General features: G+C 38.5%; 5 protein-coding genes across 12 annotated transcripts; 3 read left to right on the forward strand and 2 right to left on the reverse strand.

The window, feature by feature from the left end:
• The first annotated feature begins 1,075 nt into the window (after positions 1-1,075).
• On the forward strand, positions 1,076-6,547 carry LOC117392047 (protein sidekick-1). Its single transcript, XM_055231744.1, has 15 exons — positions 1,076-1,187; positions 2,667-2,717; positions 2,800-2,917; positions 3,048-3,196; positions 3,279-3,421; positions 3,506-3,635; positions 3,740-3,828; positions 3,905-4,112; positions 4,535-4,723; positions 4,798-4,929; positions 5,119-5,286; positions 5,358-5,498; positions 5,575-5,650; positions 5,742-5,823; positions 5,890-6,547. The coding sequence occupies exons 1-15, from the start codon at positions 1,124-1,126 to the stop codon at positions 6,199-6,201; spliced, it is 2,052 nt and encodes a 683-aa protein (XP_055087719.1). The 5' UTR covers positions 1,076-1,123; the 3' UTR covers positions 6,202-6,547.
• srek1 (splicing regulatory glutamine/lysine-rich protein 1) lies at positions 6,531-11,512 on the reverse strand. 6 transcript variants are annotated; one of them, XM_055231748.1, is made up of 12 exons: positions 10,340-10,670; positions 10,098-10,193; positions 9,708-9,828; positions 9,259-9,374; positions 9,029-9,175; positions 8,771-8,949; positions 8,557-8,687; positions 8,381-8,474; positions 8,194-8,295; positions 7,900-7,968; positions 7,717-7,828; positions 6,531-7,439 (listed from the first exon to the last, which is right to left on the reverse strand). In XM_055231748.1, exons 3-12 carry the CDS (start codon positions 9,736-9,738, stop codon positions 7,299-7,301), a joined length of 1,122 nt encoding a protein of 373 aa, XP_055087723.1. In that variant the 5' UTR covers positions 9,739-9,828; positions 10,098-10,193; positions 10,340-10,670; the 3' UTR covers positions 6,531-7,298. The 6 variants fall into 6 exon arrangements, with proteins under 6 accessions (XP_055087723.1, XP_033845984.1, XP_055087721.1 ...); XM_033990093.2 differs by lacking the exons at positions 9,708-9,828; positions 10,098-10,193; positions 10,340-10,670 and adding exons at positions 10,945-11,078; positions 11,195-11,512; XM_055231746.1 differs by adding an exon at positions 10,945-11,078 and having other exon boundaries at positions 9,708-10,511.
• A 78-nt stretch (positions 11,513-11,590) lies between these two features.
• ankra2 (ankyrin repeat, family A (RFXANK-like), 2) lies at positions 11,591-13,877 on the forward strand. 2 transcript variants are annotated; one of them, XM_033989447.2, is made up of 9 exons: positions 11,591-11,680; positions 11,881-12,185; positions 12,339-12,497; positions 12,569-12,634; positions 12,709-12,806; positions 12,895-13,020; positions 13,105-13,171; positions 13,255-13,335; positions 13,405-13,877. In XM_033989447.2, the coding sequence occupies exons 2-9, from the start codon at positions 11,900-11,902 to the stop codon at positions 13,458-13,460; spliced, it is 939 nt and encodes a 312-aa protein (XP_033845338.1). In that variant the 5' UTR covers positions 11,591-11,680; positions 11,881-11,899; the 3' UTR covers positions 13,461-13,877. The 2 variants fall into 2 exon arrangements, with proteins under 2 accessions (XP_033845338.1, XP_055087726.1); XM_055231751.1 differs by lacking the exon at positions 11,591-11,680 and having other exon boundaries at positions 11,875-12,185.
• Positions 13,759-16,689, reverse strand: btf3 (basic transcription factor 3). 2 transcript variants are annotated; one of them, XM_033989449.2, is made up of 6 exons: positions 16,602-16,689; positions 16,005-16,073; positions 15,821-15,934; positions 15,531-15,732; positions 15,396-15,452; positions 13,759-14,128 (listed from the first exon to the last, which is right to left on the reverse strand). In XM_033989449.2, exons 2-6 carry the CDS (start codon positions 16,071-16,073, stop codon positions 14,082-14,084), a joined length of 489 nt encoding a protein of 162 aa, XP_033845340.1. In that variant the 5' UTR covers positions 16,602-16,689; the 3' UTR covers positions 13,759-14,081. The 2 variants fall into 2 exon arrangements, with proteins under 2 accessions (XP_033845340.1, XP_033845339.1); XM_033989448.2 differs by having other exon boundaries at positions 16,540-16,679.
• A 4,324-nt stretch (positions 16,690-21,013) lies between these two features.
• Positions 21,014-22,517, forward strand: foxd1 (forkhead box D1). Its single transcript, XM_033989725.2, has one exon. It carries the CDS (start codon positions 21,129-21,131, stop codon positions 22,095-22,097), a length of 969 nt encoding a protein of 322 aa, XP_033845616.1. The 5' UTR covers positions 21,014-21,128; the 3' UTR covers positions 22,098-22,517.
• The last annotated feature ends 619 nt before the right edge of the window (positions 22,518-23,136 follow it).

Below are 23,136 nucleotides of genomic sequence, written 5' to 3' on the forward strand. Positions count from 1 at the left end.
TTGACAGAAAATACTGTCATCCCTTTGATTGAAACAAATCATTTACCATAATCTAGACTGTAAACAATCAGAATGAATGTGAATTGGCAGCTGGACAGTCTAAATACAGATGTGAGGCTGAGGTGATGCTGAAAAAGTCAATATTCAATAATACTAATGCAGAATATTAATAATATTTATAAACCTGTTAACTGAACCGAGGCGTGAACTTCCTGTGTTTAAAGAGGAACAAGCTCTACACAGAAACATCACTTTTTCTTTTTTTTCCCCTCTGTTTTAAACCTTTGACAAATAAACGCAACCTGGGCATGGAGCCAACAAGTAGCCTAAGACATTGCAATGAGAAAAAACAAACAAACTAATATGTTTACTGGAGTATGGGTCGTATTTACTTGTCAGTCTTGGGAGGTTTTAAATACAATTCCCCTTAACTGGCCTTTGCACAGGAAGAGGCGATGTGTGACCAAAACATTCATTACAATCACGCCCGGGTCTACAAAGGAGCAAAATGGTGCATTGCACGGACAGCTGAAAATGTTTGAATTGCCTCATTTCAGACACAAAAAATAATGCCACTTAATGGAAGCGTATTATGTTCAGACTTAAATGCACCCTCAGTCAGTTTGGTCTGCACCTGGACAGTCTCTTTTTATTATAATCACACTTAAATACACTAGTGGAACAGGTCTATACAGAAAAATCTATTCAGTGGCTCTTATCTTCTGAAAATTTTTTACATCTGTGACTTTATTTCCAGTCATTCTTAGACATGAAGAAAAAACTACTACTTTGACACTCAGACTGAAACAGGGAGGTGTGTGATGCAAAATGAAAGGTTCGTTTTTAATGTACATAATTTCTTTGACAGCTGGACCAAATACAAGAAGCAAACCCTTAATATATTTACAAATTATATCTGACTGATGAAATCTGACTAAAATAGCGATGGATTAAGGAAATAGGTCATAATAAAGTATATTTAATGATACTTCTTCAATTCCTAGACGTACTGAGGAGTATAGAAGTCTCCACCCCTCCAGTGACTATAAGTACCTAGAGTGTTTCCTCTTGTCTCAGAGCGATAGGGTGAAGATCCTGTAGAGTAAGAAGCCACACATGCAGCATGGTGAGCAGTGGATCGCTCTGGAGTTTTACCCTTTTAAACTTCCTAACCTTGTGCATTATAGGTATGTATCCAATTTAAATACCTGTAGGTTTATGTCTGGGAAAGAATTAACAAAGAAATGATCAGAAAGCCATTTGTTTTTGAAGGTGCACTGTGTAACTTTTCTGGTGGGGGTTTGTCACTCGCTCGATGGCTTGAGATGTTGATGCTTTGCCTGAAATGTTCCACTGCAGAGCTTATCTGTCCTGAATTTTATTGCTAAAAATTCCTTGATCCTGATCCTGAAACAGATCCTGTCCAACAGATGAGTTACTTAGTGCGTCTTTAATGTACGTGTGTTATATTTTAGCCATCTGGATGTATGTATGTTTTTTTCCTCACTGTCTGACATGAAATCAGACTAAACTTTTCCTGTTTTAGGTTAATTAGGACAAAATTATTTCTATTTGCTAAATGCCTGAATAATGAGAGAATGACTTTGGGAATGTCCAGCACTCATTCCACTCAGGAAAGAGACAGGATATGTGTCCCAAAGATGAACATTCTTTGGTCCAAAATGTGCAGATCAACCCAAGAACAAAAGCAAAAGACGTTGTGAAGATGTTGCTGAAGCTGTAAGTTTGTGTCGTTATCCACAGTGAAACAAGTACTGTACCAACATGGTCTGAAAGGTCACTGCCAAGAAGTAACAATTACTCCAAAAGAAACAAAAAAGTCAGACCACAGTTTGCAAATGTACACAGGGACTAAGATTTTAATTTTTGGAGACGTGTTCTGAAGAAACTAAAATTCAACTGTTTGGCCATAATGAGCATTGTTACGTTTGGAGGAAAAAAAAGAGGAAGCTTTCAAGCCTGAGAACATTTCAACTGTGAAATATGGGGGTGGCAGCATCATGTTGTGGGGTCATTCTGCTGCTGGAGGGACTGATGCACTTCACAAAACAGATGGCATCATGATGAAAGAACATTATGTGGAGGAACATCTCAAGACATCAACCAGGAAGTTCATGCTATGTTGCAAATGGGTCTTCCAAATGGACAATAACTTGAAGACAAAGTGGCATTAGAGTAACAAAGTGTTTTGGGGTGGTCATCACAAATCCCTGATCTCAGTCCTATTGAAAATGTATCTGCAGATCTGAAAAGACACGTGCGAACAAGGTGGTCTACAAACTTGGCTCAGTTACACCGGTTCTGTCAGGAGGAATGGGCCAAAATTCTTTCCACTATTGTTAGCGTGTGGAAGAAAATCCAAAACATTTATCCCAAGTCATTATTCTGGTCTTTAGCAAATAGAAATTATTTAACTAATTTTTAATTTCTAAAACAGGAAACTTTTTGCCTAATTTCATATCAGACAGTGAGAAAAAAAAAAATGATATGTGTCTTTTTATATAATGTCAACTTCTGGTTTCAGCTGTATTTAAGGTAGTCAATGCTTGTATTTTTAGTAATATGAAAACGTATGCTGCTCTATTTACAGACATGACTTATAGATAATTCCCAGTTGATAAAATTTATTCTTGTGTTTGTTTCAGTAAATTGTAGCACTTGTTGTTTAAATTATCAGCACTGTGAGTTTCATCCAGGTAATGAAACTGAATTTGATTCATTTAATCAGTTGAGTCACAAAACCTGAATGAATAACCAAGAATGCTTTTGCTATTTTAGGTCATAAATTAGACTGTTTTAGTAGGTGGAAAGTGACTGGTGTAAAAGAATGGAGATGTGAATGGCAACCAGGAATCGGTGCCTCCAAAAAGACCTACACACTCATCACACAACAGGGGTATGTGTGATATTGACTTGAATTCCAGTGTGTGATCCCAAATCATACACATGTTTTGTTTACTTACACGTATAATAGCATGTTAATATTGTGTTCTTATATTGTGTTCTTATCCTGTCTGGCTTTTAAGAAAGAGCTGCAAATACAATGGTAACATAACTGGACACTATGAAAAAATTCAAATATTTCAAAGTAAGAACATGAATGCCACAATCGTGGAAAATCCAGAGTCACAAAACTGTACAATGGCCATTTTCAACGGAACGCCAAAAAATCTAAGTAACTTATAATATCTTTCTTATGCTTTATTGAAATGCTTTAGGTTTACTTTGTGTCTGTAAATGTTACCTTTGCTTTTCAGTTCGATGTGGCCCTCCAGCTACATCTTCATTTGAGCGACATTCTGGGATGTTTGGTGTTAAAGTTACCTGGCTAATGTCTGAAAAGGAATCAATTCAGGGTTACACTGTGAGATATAAAGCAGCAGGTGAATCATTATGGAAAGTAAGTGATATCTACTGATGCAACTGATCAATGTAAAAAAAAAAAAAAGAACAGTTCTGTCATTGTTATTTCTGCTTTTTAAAGATGGCAGATGAAAACAGCATCAGAGAAGCCAGATTAAACTCAAATTTGAGCTACGAGGTGCAGATAAAGTGCACAAACAACAGCAAATGCCCACAGTGCCCCTGGAGTGACCCGTACATTATACCTCCAGGTCTGAGAATGTCCATGCCACCAAATAATTATGAGGATGTTATGACTTCCTGTTCCTTAAGTCTGTTTTAATAATCTAACTTTTTTTCTTCTTACATGTCTTAGAACTGAAAACACAGCCAGTTCTCATCAGTGTTAAAAAAGTGGAGAACCCAGTTGCAAAAGACAGTCGTTTGGTCTCCCTCACTTGGAAGGTGTTTAGTCTTAACGTTTCAAGTAAAGTTTATATTATTAACAATCAATAATCTATTCAAAATCTATGTTTGTCAGACTGTGGAAGTAGAAAGGCCAGATGGGTATACTGTCAGCATTCAGAAAGCCTCAGGAGAAGAGCCAAGTGAGAGTTTTAACACCACTGACTCTGAGATAACGCTTCATCTGTCCTGTTCAGCTTACACCGTTAACATTAATGCCTTCAACAACGTCAGTGCCTCCCCAGCCCTGAACCGAACTATAGAGACTTGTGATGGTATAACAAGTGAGTACTCTTCCTGCATAAACCTACTGAATTTGCACCATGTTTTCTGGTCTGCCACCTGCTTGTCTGCGTGGAAATGTAACTACTTTTCTATAAATGTTCCAGTATGGCATTTTTGTCCTCATCTATCATTAATTTATTGAAAAAAATAAACAAAAAACAAGCAAAAAAAACTTGAATAACATGCATTTTTTTTATTGTGAGCTGGGTGCCACTCCATAGATCTGACCTGTAACTTGGCATGATGGCATTCCCTGCTTGTTTCCATGGTGATAGAAATATTTAATGCCATACGGTGGAGAATTTCAGACAAAGCATACATCAGTACTTCAAGGAAATAAATATAAATGTTACATACTGTACCTAAAATAACAACTTGACATATTTTACTACATTTTTTTTTTTTTTTTTTTTTAATGTAGATATGGATGCTGCAAGATTAAATATTACCGTTCATAGCAATACTTCTTTTACTGTGTACTGGGATAAGTATGGACTTTTGGATAAGTATGTCTGCTACTCTGTGGAGTGGAGTCAGAAGAACCAACTCCGAGCTGCTTATTTATCATTTTTTGAAGACAAAGAGAGTCAAAGGACTTTTCATTTAACAGGTTTGTATAAAAAAAAAAGCTGGCAAAGTACAAACAATGTAAAAATAATTCATGCAGATCTTTTGAACGAGCAGAAGCACTGGAGCCTTACAAGAGGTACACGCTCTCTCTACACACACGCCCCAATAAAGAGACGTGCAACCTAAAACGCATCAACGGCACTGAGAGTACTTTTGGCAGCGTGTATTTCTATTTCGTGGAGGGATGTGAGTAATATTTTGAGCTACTAACAATACGCTGGCATCACTTTATAATAACTACACCTTAACATTGAACAAATACTTTATACTGGACAAATTGCCTGTGTTCATGCTTTATTAAGGCAATTAAAAGTGTAGTTAGTCTTAAGTGTTACCAGTAAACTTACTACTTTATTCATTTATAATTTCCTACAGCCCCCATCAGTGCTCCAACTAATATCAGCTACTACAATGTGACATCCAGTTCAATAGTGCTGCAGTGGTCACCCATCCCAGAAGAGGATCTAAGAGGCTTTCTACTGGGCTACAACATTTACTACAAAGAATACAGCAACAGCAGGGATACAGATACAGCAGAGAAAGGTGGGCGTTTATCTGTGCAGTTTCTTTGATTCTAAACATGTTTGCGTTAATACTTTACCTCGTGGTTGCAGTTGTGAGCGTAGATGCAGATTTGACCCGCTGTGTAATTAAAGACCTCAAATCTGGCATGGGGTATCAAGTTGAGATTTCAGGTTTCACTCGGGCTGGGATAGGAGTAAGAAGCATCACAGGGTCTTTTCAAACATATAAAGGTTAGACAAATGAATCCATAAACAATGTGTATATGTATCTATGTATGTATATAAATATGTGTGTGTGTTTTGGCAGTAAAAGACAGTGTAATTATCGTGGTCTTTGTTACTGCACTGATACTGCTGATAGTGGCATGTCCAGTATTAAAAAGGTAGGCCTAGTTTATTACATTCTAAATATGCAATTTCTTTTTACTGTATTATGTATTTATGTCATTTGCATTGAATACTTGAATACTGTAGAACTAAAGCAATCCTTTGGCCAAGTATACCAAACCCTGAGCACAGCAATGCTATACAAAAAATAGAGAAGTCCTGCGAGATTGTGAGTATCAAAAAATATTGAGTCTGGAAAGCATATGTAAAATAAGATTTTTTTTTTTTTTTTAAGGAACTACTTGACTCACTTCAAACATTGAAAGTGGAAGAGTGGCATACGAGCAGCTTACAAATGATTGAAGAAAGTGCTGTTTGTGTTTCATTGCCAAAGCTCTTTTCTGTTCTGACCAAAGAAGACTCTGGTCTGATGGAGCCTGAGAAGGTCCAAGAGGACACAGTCACAGACATCATTTTAGATCAATCTGCACACTTGGAAATGACTGAACTTCCAAATACTCAGACTGCCTTCACTTGTGGATATACTACTTTGCAAATGTTTCAACAAACTGTGACATTTCAGTGCAGCCCAACCATTAATCAATAAGCCATAGATGAACTGCATGACATGGCTGAAATCAAACCAGTCATGGACTATGTTGGACGGTTTTGCTCGAGCCCGACTTTTGACTTGTCCACAAGACTGTGAACTTTTACATTAAGACACATTAAAATTAATATTTTATCAGTGTTTGGTTTAGATAAAACTACACATGATCTAAGCCATCTTTGATAATGACCTACACTGTATTCTACAGCATGATTACAGGCGTCTGAAAACTATATTAACCACTTTTTTTCACTGAAAAACATTTTGTTTAGTTAAATGGTACTTTGAAAGGCAGCTATTCACACTTTACAATAACAGTGTCAAACTTTTTGAGATGTTATTTTTTATTTGCATATGTACAGACTAGTCTAGGACAGGTCCTTAATGCATCTGTCCTGACCTGTAACGTTTCTCTCATCTTACTAAGAACAATAGTGTACTGTTATATTCTATAGTCATAAAAATACTAACATTTTATACATTTATGTGTTTTACATCTTTTATATTTACAGCACAAATATAAAGGAAAGTGTAAATGAAATCAACCCATCAATAAAAAATAAAGCAGCAACATATCTATACAGTTACACTGCATAACAACCTATGTTATAAAAATCACATGAACATATAGGCCTCAGACATTAAAGGTTTACAGATTCTGTGATACAAGTAGTTACAATACTTGCAAAATAACCACATTATAAATTGATATTCTTCAGTATTTAAATCTGAATGTAGATTTTCCTCCCTGGATTTATTGCAGGAATTTCAGACTAAATAAAATAAACTACATTACAAATATATATTTGCTAATAAAGTGCACTTTTTTGCACTGTCTTTGTCTACTTGTTGAACAGCGCAAACACAAAAATAATTCAAGAAAAACATAAATACTGACAGTAATGGTTAAAAGTCAGAGCTACCATTATAGCATGAGTTCAAAGGTTAAATGTAATGATGTTAATTCCATTCCAAAGTTTAAAAGGCTTTGAGTTTTGTGCTTAATTGCTTGTGGCACAATTAAAAGATAATAAAACTGACTTCTGTAAAGATATACAAAATAATGTAAATACCATGTATTACCATAGTGATGATCACACAGCCATAGACACTTGATTTCTGTAGCTGCCATTATGCTGGGTGAATGGGGACGATACTTCTTCACAAGGAGTGGACGAGTCTTCTCTGTCACTTACGTACACTCTCTTTTCCTCCCGTTTGGATAATCTTTCCACCTGCAAGATAACTTTCATCACTTAGCTGCAATGAAACCATGCAGTTGAACTATTGATGTTAAAGTGAGCATCCAAAGCAAAATAAAAGATAAGGGCAAAACTCAGAATTACTGATGACGACTGATGGCAGAAATGGTCATTTAATATAACAATTAAGAAGAAAATCAAACTCGTTCCCTAACCTACAAATATGACAAGGACAAAAGGGATATCGAGCTAAAGGAGACTTCCATTTGCACTGCAGTGTAGTTTGACTTTGATGTGTTGGAAAGAGCACCTTTATTGATTTTCTCTTGCCCTTTAATGCGTTCACATCCTTCCGGTTTCTTTTTGATGTAGAGTGGCTTTTTCTTTCTTTACTCCGTTCCCTCCTTTTTGCTTTCTTACTTCTGAAAGTATCAAATCAGAAAAAAGAAACAATAGTGTGAGGTACTATTAATAAACACATTCTGAAATGTACCTTTTGAGTGGCGATGTTGGTTTTCGACGAGGGCTTCGTGACCGATCCTTGCTCCTCCTCTTCTGACCTCTGACCGGGATAATAAAATATATTTTATAAAATATAATAAGTAGCATGCATTGTAAAGTTCAACTCCCACTCAGGCCAGTGTAAACTGTTATGTCCTTGAACAAGACACTTTACCCACATCACCTATGTATCAATCTGATATGCACACAAAGGAGTAGTGCTGGTTTAGATGGGTAGCCACTGAAGCCACAACATTTGACAATGCAATAAACACTTTTCACGCACCTAGAACGACTGCGGCTATGCTTACGGTCCCTGGAACGAGTACGCCACCTGTGGCTGCCTCGAGAACTGTGGGAGTCACTGGGCCACACCTTCTGGGATGATCTGCTCCAGACAAAAAAATGTGAAAGTACCATTCTCGCTGGGTCACTGACATTATATAAAGCCTTTTTAGGTATTTGTAATGTACCTGTGTTTTGAGCGAGACCTCTTCTTTCGCAGACCAGAGCGTGATCGTGAGCGGCGTGAACTTCTTGACCAACTAGACGAACTCGTTTTATTGTCTAATGGAGGGTAAATTGTGTCTTTATGGTTAATTCCACATTCTTTTCAGATTTACCGTTCTACAAACCTAAAAGGGCTTACCTGGTTCAATAGCAGCAGCAATCGTGGACTGAGCTTCCCTCACCCTTCTCATAACGTTCTCAAGTTCCTTTGCAGCAGCCTGGGGTGTCATTTCAGGGGGCTTTACAATAGCATTGTTGGAATGATTAACCCTTAGTAGAAAATGTAAGCAGTTAATGTATGGTGAAGTTTTGCATTAATAATATGTCTCCTAAAAACATTATGACATATATACTTTAATGGTCTGTCTCCAAACATGACTCCATTGAAAGTGAGGGCTCTGGCGACAGATTCTTGCTGTACAAACTCAACAAATGCAAAGCGGGTGGGCTGAGTCTCATCTCCAGCCATTCGTACAAACTTTACATCCCCCACCTGCTTGAAGAACTCTAGCAGCTGTTCAGCAGTAGTAGTCTGTATAAATAGGATAGATGAAAAGTAATAAGCAGGCAAGGCATGCTTAATATTAAAACTAACAAACAAACATATTCACCTGTGAGTTTAAATTGCCAACATATACAGTCCTCCTTATCTCATCAATTTTTGTAGGATCAACATTTCCCATCAATGGTGGCTGGGACTGAATAGCTGCAATCTGTTCTACACCAGCTGAAATCCGATTCACAAACGGAAGGTTCAACTGCAAGTACACAAAATAAAATGTACATGGTTAAGCTTCACATTCAACATACTTCATGAAAAATAAATATGTTTTAGACAGACATTTTGAAGAGGAGCAGGAGCTGGAATTGGCAGCAGTCCTCCACCAGAAATCAGACTGGGGATGGGAGTGGCAGGTGCCAATAGTGACAAGGCCTTTGCCTCTTCTGGGATTTTCCCTGCAGATCAGAACATAGGGCAAGTAAATGTAATATAGTCAATTTTATGTCTTTGTCTCTGCAATTCCTGCACAATAAGTCCAATGACCTCTAGAGAGAAAGAAAGTGTACATATTTCTGTCTAGAAAGTAATAGCATTTATGTAGGACACATTAAAGCCCAAGCACCCTCATTTTCAATTTTTAAAAGATAAATTATTTTCTCCATTTAGAGTCTAACTGCATTAACAGGATTTAAGTTTGCAAACCAAAATAAATTTAAGTTTATTCTGTTTACTAAATCAAGAAAGATGAAAGCAATGCAGAGAATGAGTTACTTTGATGTTTGGGTCACCTGTACTGGTAAGATATTGGTCATGAACCATACGATATCAAGCATGGACGCTTTCCCGTGGGCGATCGTTTCGCAGTGTTGGAATGTTGTGCAACACAAGACAACCCCAATGGCTGCATCACTAATAGCACACAGAACATCAGATACAGAGAAGAACAACAAATTTAGGTAAGGTTATCCAGAACTTGAACTATTTCGCTATATATAAAAACAAAAACATTTACGCTTCCTTTTTACTTAATTTGGAGTTACAATAGTGTACAGCTCAATGCAATAATCGAAAAGGTCAAAGCAAAAAATATAATTATGAATAAATCAACTGTATAAAAACATATCTGTCTCTATATGTTATAACAGTAACAGAAAACTAAAAGATTTTGGAAGAATGACCCTGAAAAGGTTAGTAATCCTCATAGTGTCCCATGTATGATATGCATCCTGTTTTGCAGCAGCAACCTGAAGAGATCAACCGTAAACAAGATGCAGCTGCAGCGGAGAAAGAGGGAAGGTGGGGGTGGGACAATAATAAAAACAACAAACCAAAATAACAAAACAACACAATATTGTACTTTCTAGATAGAGACAGTGAAGAGTGGACAGAATGGAAGAGTATGAAAAAAATAATAACAAACCAAAATAAAATATAATAAATAGAGACAGGTGTCCATCTTGGAAGGCTCAGCGGGCTATTCTCCTGGTCACATTCCCCACTGAAGGCTTCGCTGGCCCGATCGGGGATAGTGGCTTGGAAAACAATGCCTGACTCAGGCTAGTGTAGTATTACAGCTGGGCCAGTCTAGTCATCTGATATGCACACATAATCACAGAAACAAAACATACAAAACCAAATTAATAAACTCAGTAGCTATCTAGAACCATTGTCACGTGGACAGAAAGCATGTATTCAAGTCCTGATATTATTTTGGGATGTACACAGAAGGGTAAGAGTACCAGCTTAAACGGTGGGGGATATTAAAAAACAGAAAATAAAAATGAAGGGGCTCATAACATTTACAAGGACAATGTGTATCAGTATTATCAATGAATAACACATGCATTCCAGCAAAGTTGTAAAGAAGGCTGAGTACAAAACCAACAGTATATTTCTGTAAAAGATGATTAATGATCAATAGAAAATCATTATAGCTTTCCTTTTAAAATGCAGCAAGAAAGGGATGCCTGCCTTTTATTGTTTCGTGAATGTCTACAATAAAAGTGAAGGACAGGTGTAACTCACCTTCGGCGCAGGGCACCACAATCAAAGCCCTGTCAATAAACACGGTGTTGGTGAGATGCTGCGCCACACCGACACTAGCTGGATCTCGAAACTTTACATAGCACACTTTGGACGAGAAGGAGAGAGGAACATTGCTGTAAAGAAAGAACATAGATAAACCCGCCGGCACCTGCTGACATTATATTTTTATTTGAGAGAGGCCGCATATCCACGGCTAAACCTCGGCATCCCACCCCGGGGTTGTTCTTACTCTGGTGGGTAAAGACGTAGCTCATCGATGTGTCCCAAAAATCCAAACAAAGTGCGCATTTGTTCGCTACTCACGGTCGAAGACAGATTAGTAACCTGCACGACAGCTGTACTGGGAATCCCGCTCATCATTTTGGTAGTCGTGCACAGCGTTTTATCGGATGGGATTTTTTATTTGGCTAATTAATGCTCTGCTTCTGGGCTTCAGGCAGCAGATCGCCGCAGACTTACTCTTTTAGATTTAAAAATAGGTGAAAAATTACATCAAAGCTCAATACAACCCTCTATTGCTATATCTTTGTTACTACAACATCCAAATCCTGCACCAGAACCATAGCCGGAACCAATGACAAAAACAGACGGAATTAAATCTTGGTTGCACCCACGCATGCGCAGTATATTAGAAAAAAAAAAAAAATCACAAAAAACCCATTGCAAACACCGACATAGGAGATAAAGGCTGAACATGTAAACAGATCATTATTGAGTAAGTTTTTGGGTTTTTTTTTTTTCAAATTAAAGAAGGATTATATAGAGTTTATAATGACAATTACGTAAGCTTCTTTGACCTCTTTGTGTTGTTTGGGATTATGCTGCTAGCTAACGCTGATATCGAAGATTAGCCCTAACCGTGTAACCTTAATAACGTTTTTTGTTTTTTTGTTTTTTCTTTGTCTTCATCTTCAGCGCAATAATTGGTCGAGTGATGGACAACGTTACAATGTCAAACTCTCGTGGAAACCCTATTGCAGCCGAAGAAATGGAGGGTATCTGTGTAATGCCAGACCTTGGTGCTATTAAGACGGAGGATCCTGGAGTTAACGAGGAGGCAGGGGGTCAAAATGTGGCCATGGGGATCAAATTCATCTTGCCCAATAGGTTTGATATGAACGTGTGCTCAAGATTTGTAAAGTCATTAAACGAGGAAGACAGCAAAAACATTCAGGATCAAGTAAACTCTGATCTGGAGGTGGCATCTGTTTTATTTAAAGGTAATGTAAAATGTCACAATATATCACTAAGTATCTCACTTTAAATATAATCGGCTTGTGTATATTGCGTGTAGTATTAATATACACAAGCCAATTCTATTTAAATATTTGTGTCACGTGCAAAGATAATTGTTTCTATTTCTTTTCTCTTAGCCGAGTGCAATATCCAGACCTCACCATCTCCTGGAATACAAGTTCGCCATGTTTACACCCCGTCCACAACCAAACATTTTTCTCCCATCAAACAATCAACCACTCTCACCAACAAGCACCGCGGGAACGAGGTGTCTTCCACACCCCTTCTCGTGCATTGTAAGATTGTCAGTTGATGTCTAAATGCATCAGTAGGGAATATTTTTAATGATGATTTGTGTGTGTGTTAGCATTATCCATTCATCAGCTTGCAGCCCAAGGGGAAATGGTGTACTTGGCTAGTAGAATTGAACAAGGTAAGATTATGTTCACCTTGAAAAAACATGGTCCACTTCTATGAGAAAAAAAAAGAAAGTCATTTCTTCAACAGAAAATGTAATTAATCTTCAAGATGAGGAAGGCTTTACCCCCTTGATGTGGGCAGCTGCTCATGGACAGATTGCTGTGGTAGAATTTCTGCTTCAAAATGTATACAAAATCACTGAATCTTTGATCCATGTGTCTCTTAATCAAATATCTAACTTTTGTCCACATATCTTGATTTTTGCATTATTAGGGAGCAGACCCTAATCTTCTAGCTAAAGGAAGAGAAAGTGCTTTGTCTTTGGCCTGCAGTAAAGGATACACCGATATTGTGAAGATGCTCATTGACTGTGGGGTTGATGTCAATGAATATGACTGGGTAGGGCTGGGTGATTTTTTTTTTTTTTTCTCCAAAAGAGAACTCTTTACTGTACTAAATATTAACTCAAGTTTATTCATTTAGAATGGAGGAGCCCCTCTCCTGTATGCAGTTCATGGAAACCATGTTCGTTGTGTGGAAATCCTTCTAGGTAAAAGGGGTGCGATGAGTCAAACCAATTCAACAGTGACTTTGGTCCTTCAAATCATGTATTGGGTGTTTTGTATCATACAGAAAGTGGAGCTGATCCTACTGTTGAGTCTGACTCTGGCTTCAATGCTATGGACATGGCAGTGGCTATGGGCCATCGTAATGGTATGAACCATTGAAATATGACATTTAAACTAATTGCAATACTTTCTAAATACGTCTTTGTCACTTTAGTTCAACAGGCAATGGAAGCTCATTTATTAAAGCTACTAATGGGAATCAGAGAATGAAGAATCATCTCCTGAGAATGTGCAATCATGTAGCCAAATTCATCTGTTTACACTTGAGTGTTTTTTAACAGTGAGAGCTAGTGTTTCCTAGTGAAAAAAAATGCATGTTTACTGCTATTTTATGTATTTAATTTATTTCAAGTAATGTTTACAGTTGTGATAAAGTATCCCTGTGTGTTTTTTGTACCTGTGTGTACTTTGTGCTTGTATTCTTAAAATGTTTAGATTTCAAATTGACCCAAAATCTCCGCAGCTACTACATAAAATAGTGTATCCAGTAAATAATAGATCCTTGGCAGACAGTAGCAAAGGTTTATTTTCAGATAATGGTTGGAGCGAGGCCACAAAGAAAAGATTCAGTAACGGATCAGATTTACAATGGAGCAAGTTACGGCATAAGAGCACAATATTACAGGACAATCAATAGCACCATGCATGTTTAAATCTTGTGATACAAAATTGGTACTGAAACATTCTATTCAGGGTTAAACTGCAATTTTAACCAAGACCACGTTTGTTAGGTTGGTAGACAATATGAAAAGGTTAATACAACCTACATCCACCTCGAGATACTCTGTGCCCTGTATGGTTAGGTCTGGTTTCCAAAGAATTGTGTTGCCTCTAGTTTGCCTCGTTCTTTGATGCTTCATCAAAATTCTCCACCAAATCTGAAATAAGAACAGTGGAATAGGGTTATTATGTAGATGATATGGCCATGCATCTTAACCTCAAGTATCACGGAAGAACAGAAAGCAGAAATCACTGAGTAAGAGTGCATTTTGGAATACTAACAAATCACAATGCTGTGTAGTACTGTAGTTGCACAAATTTTGCAAGGCCTCTCCATGCCCATGATTAATGGTAGATAAATTATTACTATAAAGCAACAGATCAAAGAACATGCACCCATATATTTGTACAGACTACAAAACATTAGCCATTTTGCAGGTTCCAGCCTGAAAACGTTGGGAATCCCTGAGTAGCTTGTGCAACATATTCCCACATGATGATGCGGTCTTCATGGTGTCTTGTGAATTCAGTTCTTCACAGACCATAAACCAAAATGTTAATCTTGCCTTCATTTGTCATAAAAAATGTTTTTGGTCACTTCCAAGTCAGTCAGGGTGTTCTTTGACCATTAGAAAACAGATTTTATTCTAAGTTTCAAATTGACTGCCACCACACTGCAATTATTTTTAACTTTATTTTGAGCTGCAAACAAGTCTCGGTATAGACTGCATGACTGAGGTCACACATAAAATCTAACATTTATGGGAAATCCTTCTAGTTGGTTTTCATCAGGCAAAACATTGAAAAGCCAAAAAATACAGTAAACAATAGTTGTGGAATAACCCCTTAACTGCTGGGTCACTACTGGTTAGTATTACAAAACACAGTCACCTGTTGGTGTGATAATCATTTGCATGTACAACATCTTAAAATCACCATTGAAAATGTCCATGCAAGAATAATCCATGTTTTATTAGGATTTAAGGGACCTTATCTTTCAATCAATAGACTTCAAGAATGATCAGATTGTTGAGGCACCAATCTCATTGCTTTTTTTCTCCCTATATTGACTAGATCTCTGATTACAAGAACTGATTGGTGCCAATCTATTGGTTGAAATGGTTAAACTTTATCCCTACAAGGCTGCTCCTTAAATGCATCAATGTGTTTTGCCAAATACCCATGGGGTCATCTGCTCAAATTAAAACCATATTTATTTAGAGCAGGTAATATGCACATCAAACTACCAATAGGCAGAAAGGAAACACTAGCTGCACAACTTTCCATAGTAGCTCACAAATTTAACACAAATTTAAGCCTTTCCTGGCACAGGTCCTGTATGTACAAGCTAGACATTCATGTATAAATATGGCTTTTTTATTGTAAGTTATTGAATTAATGTTGTCAAATGATCCTTAAACTCACCTGGAACATCATCATCCTCCTCTTCTACTGTTGCAATTGGTGCTTTACCATCTCCAGCTACAAAACAGAACACAAAACGACTCAGCCTCAATGTATTCAATCAGGTCTTGACACTACAGGGGTAAATGTACAGACCCTGTTTAGGCAGAGCCTCTGCCAGTCTCCTGAGACTTGTCAGGCTGTCTGCTCCCAGCTGGTTGAGAATACCAGGCAGCATTTCTGTCAGCTGTTTGGTCTCAGCATGCCCAGTGATAGTGAAGGTGTTGGCAGCAAGTGAGGCCTGTACTTTGGGGTTATTGAAGTGGATTACTGTTCCTTGGTTTGTGAACATATTAACCTGTTAAAACACATGAATTCATAAATACTTATGAAACACACTAGATCAGTTCCCACAGTGCACCTTAAAATTCTAAGTAGTTCCTTACCTCTTCAATACCAGAAATGTTGTTAACTCCAAGTTTTTTAAGAGAAAACTGGAGCTTCTTGTCATCTGCTGTTGCTGTTCTATGTACAACCTTCTTCTTTCTGCGAGCACTTCCCTAAACATGACAAAGCATGAACAAAAAGCTCTAAATGATTGCATGCATTTAGGATGAATGTAAATCTTACCTTTCCGCCAATGCGGACTTGTGCCTGTAGTTTAGCAAGTTTTTCTTGATTCATAACTGCTTCTTTCATCTACAGGAACAAGTTAATCAAAGTTTTCAAATTAAATTGTGCATACATTCCCATGCACGCACACACAAACGCAGTATGTACGAAAAACTGACGCAGATTTGCAATTTGGTGGTGGTAATGATGCGATTAGGTTGTTACATTAATTAAGTACATATAAATAATAAAATAGTTAATCTTTCACAGTACTGTGTAATGTATATAGCACGATGTAAGGGCTGGGTTCTGCTGATTGGCAATTATACGCAGAATAAGGCAGAGATTTTAAAATATTTAACCAATCTTTGCCCCAAACCGAGCAGACTCAAGGTGTGGTAGCCTTAAAGTGATAACTTTAAGCTACAGTTAGCTTTAGAGCTAACAGAGCCCAGAGGCCTGTCTCTACCCGACACGTCTCTCAAATACCGCGGCAGTGACACTTCCAAACCCCGCAGACCTCGATGACTGGCTAGAATACACTTTCGTTTACCTCTTGGTGTCGACCGGGACAAAACTGTGCAGGGAAGAAGATGTTTAAAGCTCCTAACTGACCTGTAAACTAACAGCAGACACATGCGGGGAGCAAGATGGAAGCGAGAGAGGAAACAGGAAGTGACGTCAGGCTCAAGTCCAGTGCGCCGCAGTTTTAGCGCCCTCAGTTTGTTTCTCTGTTACTTTCATGGATCTAGTAAAATAACGGCTACTCTACGATAAACTGTATATATAATACTTATTTATACAGTTTATACACTCTACTGAGCGGTTGGACATAGCCGGGCTTTAATTCAGTGAGCTGTTTTCTCAAAGTCTGAATCTCAGCTCAGAATCACGAGAGTCACGAAGCAGATTAAACACAGAAAGTGTAAAGTCAAAGTTTGATCTTCAGTCTGCGCTGCTCCCGGGGACAGGGCTGTGTGACTCGTCATTTGACCCGCTTTACTCACAGAATGAAGCCGCTGAACTCCTGATTATGAAATATTTAATACAATAATAAAAAGTTGCAAATACAAATTGCTTTCTGTAAATTGAGCCATATTTGGCAGGTTTAATTTCACGCACCAGGAGCAAAAGTGAGGTTTTCCCGAGGCTCCTGGAGGATGAATGCTGTGATCTGCTTTTAAAAATGAGTTTATTCAATAAGTATACGAAGTTAAACACGCAATATACAAACCCCCATATGCCAGGGGTCTTACATATATTCAAATATGTTGTTATTTGTACACACAGTAACTGTTTTCTTTCTTTTTTTTTTGTTTTGTTAGCGAAGCCACTTAAAAGTTTTATATAAGAAAGAGTGTCACTATAAAATGTGCAAAATGTGTTTTTGATTGCTATATTTACATTTGTGCAGGTAGAAATTTGCCAATATAATTCATAGATTTACCCTGAAATGCAGTTATTTTTTGTAAATTTTCTCCCATTTCAAAATAAAGTTCTTATGGAGATGTCCAAACATGTGTCTGCTGAAGTCTTTCCAGAACCATGTGGAGTAAGAGCACATCCAAAAAAGATGCAGAACAGTCTCTGGATGATTTTCACAGAATGAGCACTTCAAATTAACATCTCTCTTAAATTCAACCATATAGTGATTAGCAGGATAATATGCATTAATCATTTTTAAAGAAATCTCTTGTACCTTGTTTGTTATTAGATAGTTGTTGGGGATTGTACAAACTAATTTCCACACAAAACGTTTCCAGTATGATACTACACGTGGGACAGATGTAAGTTCTCTCAGGAATAATTTGTTAATTTTCTTGTTATAATAATAAATGTAAAGCAGATTTTCTCAATTTCAGTGTCTGCAGGACTTTATAGAGACACAGGGGGTGTAAACGTGCACTTTGGAATAGCATTAAGATGCCAGTTGGTACCGCATCACAAACAATAGCATATTGTTTTGGCGTAATTGGAAATGTATAAATTATTATTATTATTATTATTATTATTATTATTATTATTATTATTATTATTATTATTATTATTATTATTATTACTACTACTACTACTACTACTACTACTACTACTACTACTACTTTCACAGTACTATTAGAAATATGAGAAGCAAGTAAAAAAGGTAACGACATAACGGGCATCCTTGAAGACTAAATCTGGAGCTGAACGGAGTCAAATGGTTTCAGAGGAGGACAAACCAATCATCTCGTATCAAATCTGAATAGTGTAGAATACAATAATGCAGTATCTGCATTATAATTTGAATCATACAATTTTGTGTAAAAATTACAATAAAATTGAGAAATTGGCATCATTATTGATGGTACTGGCTTTACAGCGATGTTTGTTTGTCCTCACAGACTTCTATAAAACGTTTGGCTCGAGTGAGAATGAATCCATTTATGCAGAAAGACTTGTTAAAAGAGAGACAGATCTGATCTAAGTCTTAACTCAGGCTCTGAACCTGCTCGGGACCAGTTTAGTTCTGCTGTCTCTGTTACTACAGTGATCACACTGAAAAGTGAGCCGTCCTTCTTTGACTAACCCAGTTTAGCCAGGCCATGGTGGACAGGCCAGTATACCCTCTGGATACAACACTGAATGGATGATGGTGTTTGGTCCAAATGCCACCTGGTGGACAAGAAGGGCAATTGATTAGCCTCTCATTTGAGAATTTATTTTATTAGGACACGGTGACCAGATTTTCAAAATAAAAAAAAGCTGGATCAGGTTGTTATGGTTGGTATAAAACTGTCAAAAGACTGCGTAACATTTAAACTCACTTGTCGGTCTGTAGAGTAATATAAGGGGATTCCTGTAAGAGCAGCATTTTTGTTTGCCTTATGGTCATTTTCAAGCATGTTTTTTTTTTTTTCTTTCTTTTTTTCTGTATTTCAGCTAAACAAATGACAATATATTGCCCCTTGCTGCTGGCTGGTATCAAATCAGAAAACAAAATGATCCTCATGTGAGTCTCTCTTTCACATGAAGCAGGATATTGAGAATGAGAAATACTTGTGTTTAAACGAGTCAGAGTGCAGACTACATACAGTTAATCAAAGCTAAATGAAATGAGATCTTATTGTTTCAAAAAAATTAATGACTTTTCAAAAAGCATGTTAATCCTCTGCCATGCATTCAAGCATGAAATGGCATCGATTAAAATAACCTGTATGGAACCTGCATTGGTCCTGTTTTAAAAAGGCACTGCAATCACAACTGAACCTAGGTTGCCAGATAGAATACACATACAAGTTTTTCACAATATATGGACAGGCCAGGCCTCATGTGAAAGTCCAGAACCTTCAGGATTCACTCACTGAGTTGCAGAGGCTCCACCACCTCTGATAAATGATTGGCTGCAGGTTTTGGGGACCCTGTGTCAGGATCCTGTTTGTTGACTCTCTGGGTTCAACACCATCCTTCCTGCTCTGCTCCAGGACAACCTTTCTCTGCTCAACAATGCTCCACTCTCAAGTGTATCATAATGGACATCTTCTAACAGACCAGACTCAGTGCGTGCAGCTGAGGGAGAATGTCCCAGACAATTCGACTATCAGCACTGGATCTCCACAGGGCTGTGTACTTTCTCTCCTGCTCTTCTCCCTTTACACCAACGGCCGCACCTCCAGCCACCACTCAGTGAAGCTGATCAAGTTTGTGGATAGCACCACTCTCATCAGGCTCATCTTGGCTGTCGATGAGTCTGCTTTACAGGAGGGAGGTGGACCGGCTGGTGACCTGGTGCAGTGGCAACAACCTGGAGCTCACTGCCCAGGAGATAGTAGACTGTGGACAAAACCACAGCCCCCCATTCTGTACACTGACAATGACAATAAAACTTAATCTGATTCTGATCAATAATGTGGATTCAGAGTCCTTTAAACCAACTAGACTTTAGCATTGAAACTGGAAACGCATGTGGGGCTCGTTCTGCTTTCTAACTGGATAATCGTCTTGAGAAGTAAAACACCAAATCAGTCCAATGTTGTTGTTTTTGTGTGTGTGATTTGAATTTTTATCAGTAAAAGCTATATTTGATTTCCACATGTTTATCTTGTATCTGAGGACACGTGTTGGTAAAGTTCTTTAAATGCTGCTTTAATCTGGTCGTGAAATTAATATTAAAACCTTTTCTTTTTTTTTTAATATTGAAAAAAAATTAAATAATAATATCTAATTTTTCGGTAGGCCTAATAAAAATCTCATGTATCTTATAAGCGTGAAGTAGACAAAATAATGATGTATATTTGTGTTCATATGGTGCATTGACATGAATAAAATATAAAACATTTCGCATACAGCTTATCCATTATTATCAAAATAAAAACACCTTTTCCATTTGATTCTCACAACAATTGTTACACAATCTCACCGCTAGATGGAGAACTCGTAATTATAGACAACAAAGTCTGAAATGACAATCTGAGTGTTTTTATTTATTTCAGAATTAAACATCACTGAACAGCCGCAAAAGCTGGCTCTGGACCAAGACGATGTGATTTCACTTTGCGTGAGGCACTAGTGATTCTAGTTAACAGCTGACACGTTTTCATTAGAAATGTCTGACGTATAATCCAGACCCCTGCGCCTATACAACATCACGCAAACTGATGTGCGTGATTACAGGCAGCCGCAGACTCATGTGCATTTGAGCTTCTCTTAAAACTTTTAAACAAACCTGCACAAACACTAGACCCAAGTTTCCAATAATGCCACACAGAGCTTTTCAAATTAAATATTAAAGCACTTTATAGGCTATATACATATGTGCCATATTTATGTATTTATTTATTTACAAACAGAGTTTATTTTCCCATTTTACGCACAGGTCTCCGATTGAAATTGTTCATTCTTTAATACAATGAACTGAACGCAAATATACACGGGACACTGTGAATAAACTCGTTATTCGGCCTCGTCACGTGATCGTGCCGCAGAAAAAGACCGCCCCTTTTGTGTTCAGGTTTGGCCTTTTTGCAGGTTTCCCAGTTCATTTGTGAGACTGGCATCAGCAGAAGCGCTCGTGGAGACACAGGCGTATGGATAGAGCGCGAGGAGCTCTCCTTCCTCAGAGAAGTGGTTGAAGAGGAAGGACATCTGGCTGAGGGCAGAGGCTGAGCCATGACTCTGAGTTCAGAGATGTCCGATGCGTCCATCCTCTCAGAAGAGACCGACATAGACGTGGTGGGAGAGGGAGAAGACGCCGACTGTCACACGCGCGCGTATGTGGATGAAGTGGCGCAGATGCACGATGGAATCCTCCTGGCCGGCTCCCCTCCTCCGTGTCTGGACAGCCCCACTTCCTCACGGGACAGCTACAAACCCACGGGAAAGAATACCCTGGTGAAACCTCCCTACTCCTACATCGCACTGATCACCATGGCCATCCTCCAGAGCCCCAAAAAGAGGCTGACACTCAGCGAAATATGTGACTTCATCAGCAACCGCTTCCCGTACTACCGCGAAAAGTTCCCCGCGTGGCAAAACTCCATTCGCCACAACCTGTCACTAAACGACTGCTTTGTCAAGATTCCCCGGGAGCCAGGCAACCCAGGCAAAGGAAACTACTGGACCCTGGACCCAGAGTCTGCCGACATGTTTGACAACGGGAGCTTTCTCCGGCGAAGAAAGCGCTTCAAGCGGCAGCAGGCGCAGGAGCTGCTGCGGGACCACAACACCTTAATACCGGGCTCGGCGTACGGATACTCTCCATACGGCTGCGGGGGCTACGGGCTGTCACTGCCGCCCTACCACACACACTCCGCGCTTCTCGCCTTCCAGCAGCAGCAGCACACCGGGACCATGATCCCCGCGCCGTCCCTCATGCCCACGACCACGGACTTAACTCGGAGCAGGTTTTACCCTCAGCTCAGCCACGGTTTGGCCTCCGTGCGTAAGGCCAGCTCACCGGCACAGCGCTCACCGTTTTCCATAGAGAGCATCATTGGTGGCTCTCTTAGCCCCTCCAGGACTCCTCCAGTCGTGCTCCCGGTCCTGCCTCCCTCTTTGGGACGCCCGGGCTCGAGTCAGCCGCAGAGCGTGGCCCCCGGGACAGACTATTGCAGACCTGTGAGCGGCACCGGCTGCTAAATTTTACAGTAACTTTCCCTGTTGCTAAACATGAACAGCGTGAAAACTAAAATCCCTTTGAAGGTAGGAATATTTTTGTATGTTCATAGCCAACATAAATGATGGATAAAGTAGCCTACAGGTTTGTGCCTACTACACTCACAGGATAGGCCTATTTATGATGAACTGTTCTGTTGTCAATCGACCTTTAAACAAAAAAAAAAAATGTAATTTTCATGTGATTTTCTTTGGCCACTATTTAGGGCGTCTCAGGATAACAACATGTTCAAATGATCACATGTATAAATAGTCTAGGCGTCTTCTGTATTTGTGTCAAACACAACGATGTTTTATTACTTTTGCAAATGAAAAGACATTTTTAAGCTTTTAATTTCAAGTTTGTATTGGGGGTACAGAGAACTATAGCCCCGCATTTATACAATGCAGTGTTTGTTTTTCAGTAATAAAACATTGAAGAATGATTTGCAAATAATGTGTAATTTACGTGTGACATTTTTAACACATAATATAATCTACAACAAAATGCTCTGAGATATCAGTGCGAAATTATGAAACAGATTATCATAGACATGGCATTTGGTGATTCAAACACTTCCAGGTATTTATTTAAACGAAGCTCTTTCTCTGAACAGTGTTTCTGCTGCATTGCATAATGTACAGTAGAGGGACTGGTGTGTTACGCACAAGTTTATCAACACCAACTCAGCTCTAAACTGGTTTTCTAATTGTACCTATATAATTATTGTGTTTTTATTTGGCATGAATTTCCATTCTCCAAACGAGACAAGCGACACTAGGCCTAAAGAAGCAGACAATAAGTAAACAAACCGGCTAATAATGTTGACTCTGAGAAAAGCTAAACGTACAAAAAAACAAATGTGACACCTGCTCGGCCTGTCCTCCTGCTGCTATGACAGACCTGTTTATTTGTAAATTCTTTGGACTGTATATGTTTATGTCCCACTGCTGCTTCCGTGACTGGATGTGTGCGCCTTTTTACTGCGCGCGTCTGATTCAGAGCAACACGCGCGTGTAGTAG

The sequence above is a fragment of the Periophthalmus magnuspinnatus genome, chromosome 23 (assembly GCF_009829125.3).
Source record: "Periophthalmus magnuspinnatus isolate fPerMag1 chromosome 23, fPerMag1.2.pri, whole genome shotgun sequence".
NCBI classification, from domain to species: Eukaryota; Metazoa; Chordata; class Actinopteri; order Gobiiformes; family Gobiidae; genus Periophthalmus; species Periophthalmus magnuspinnatus.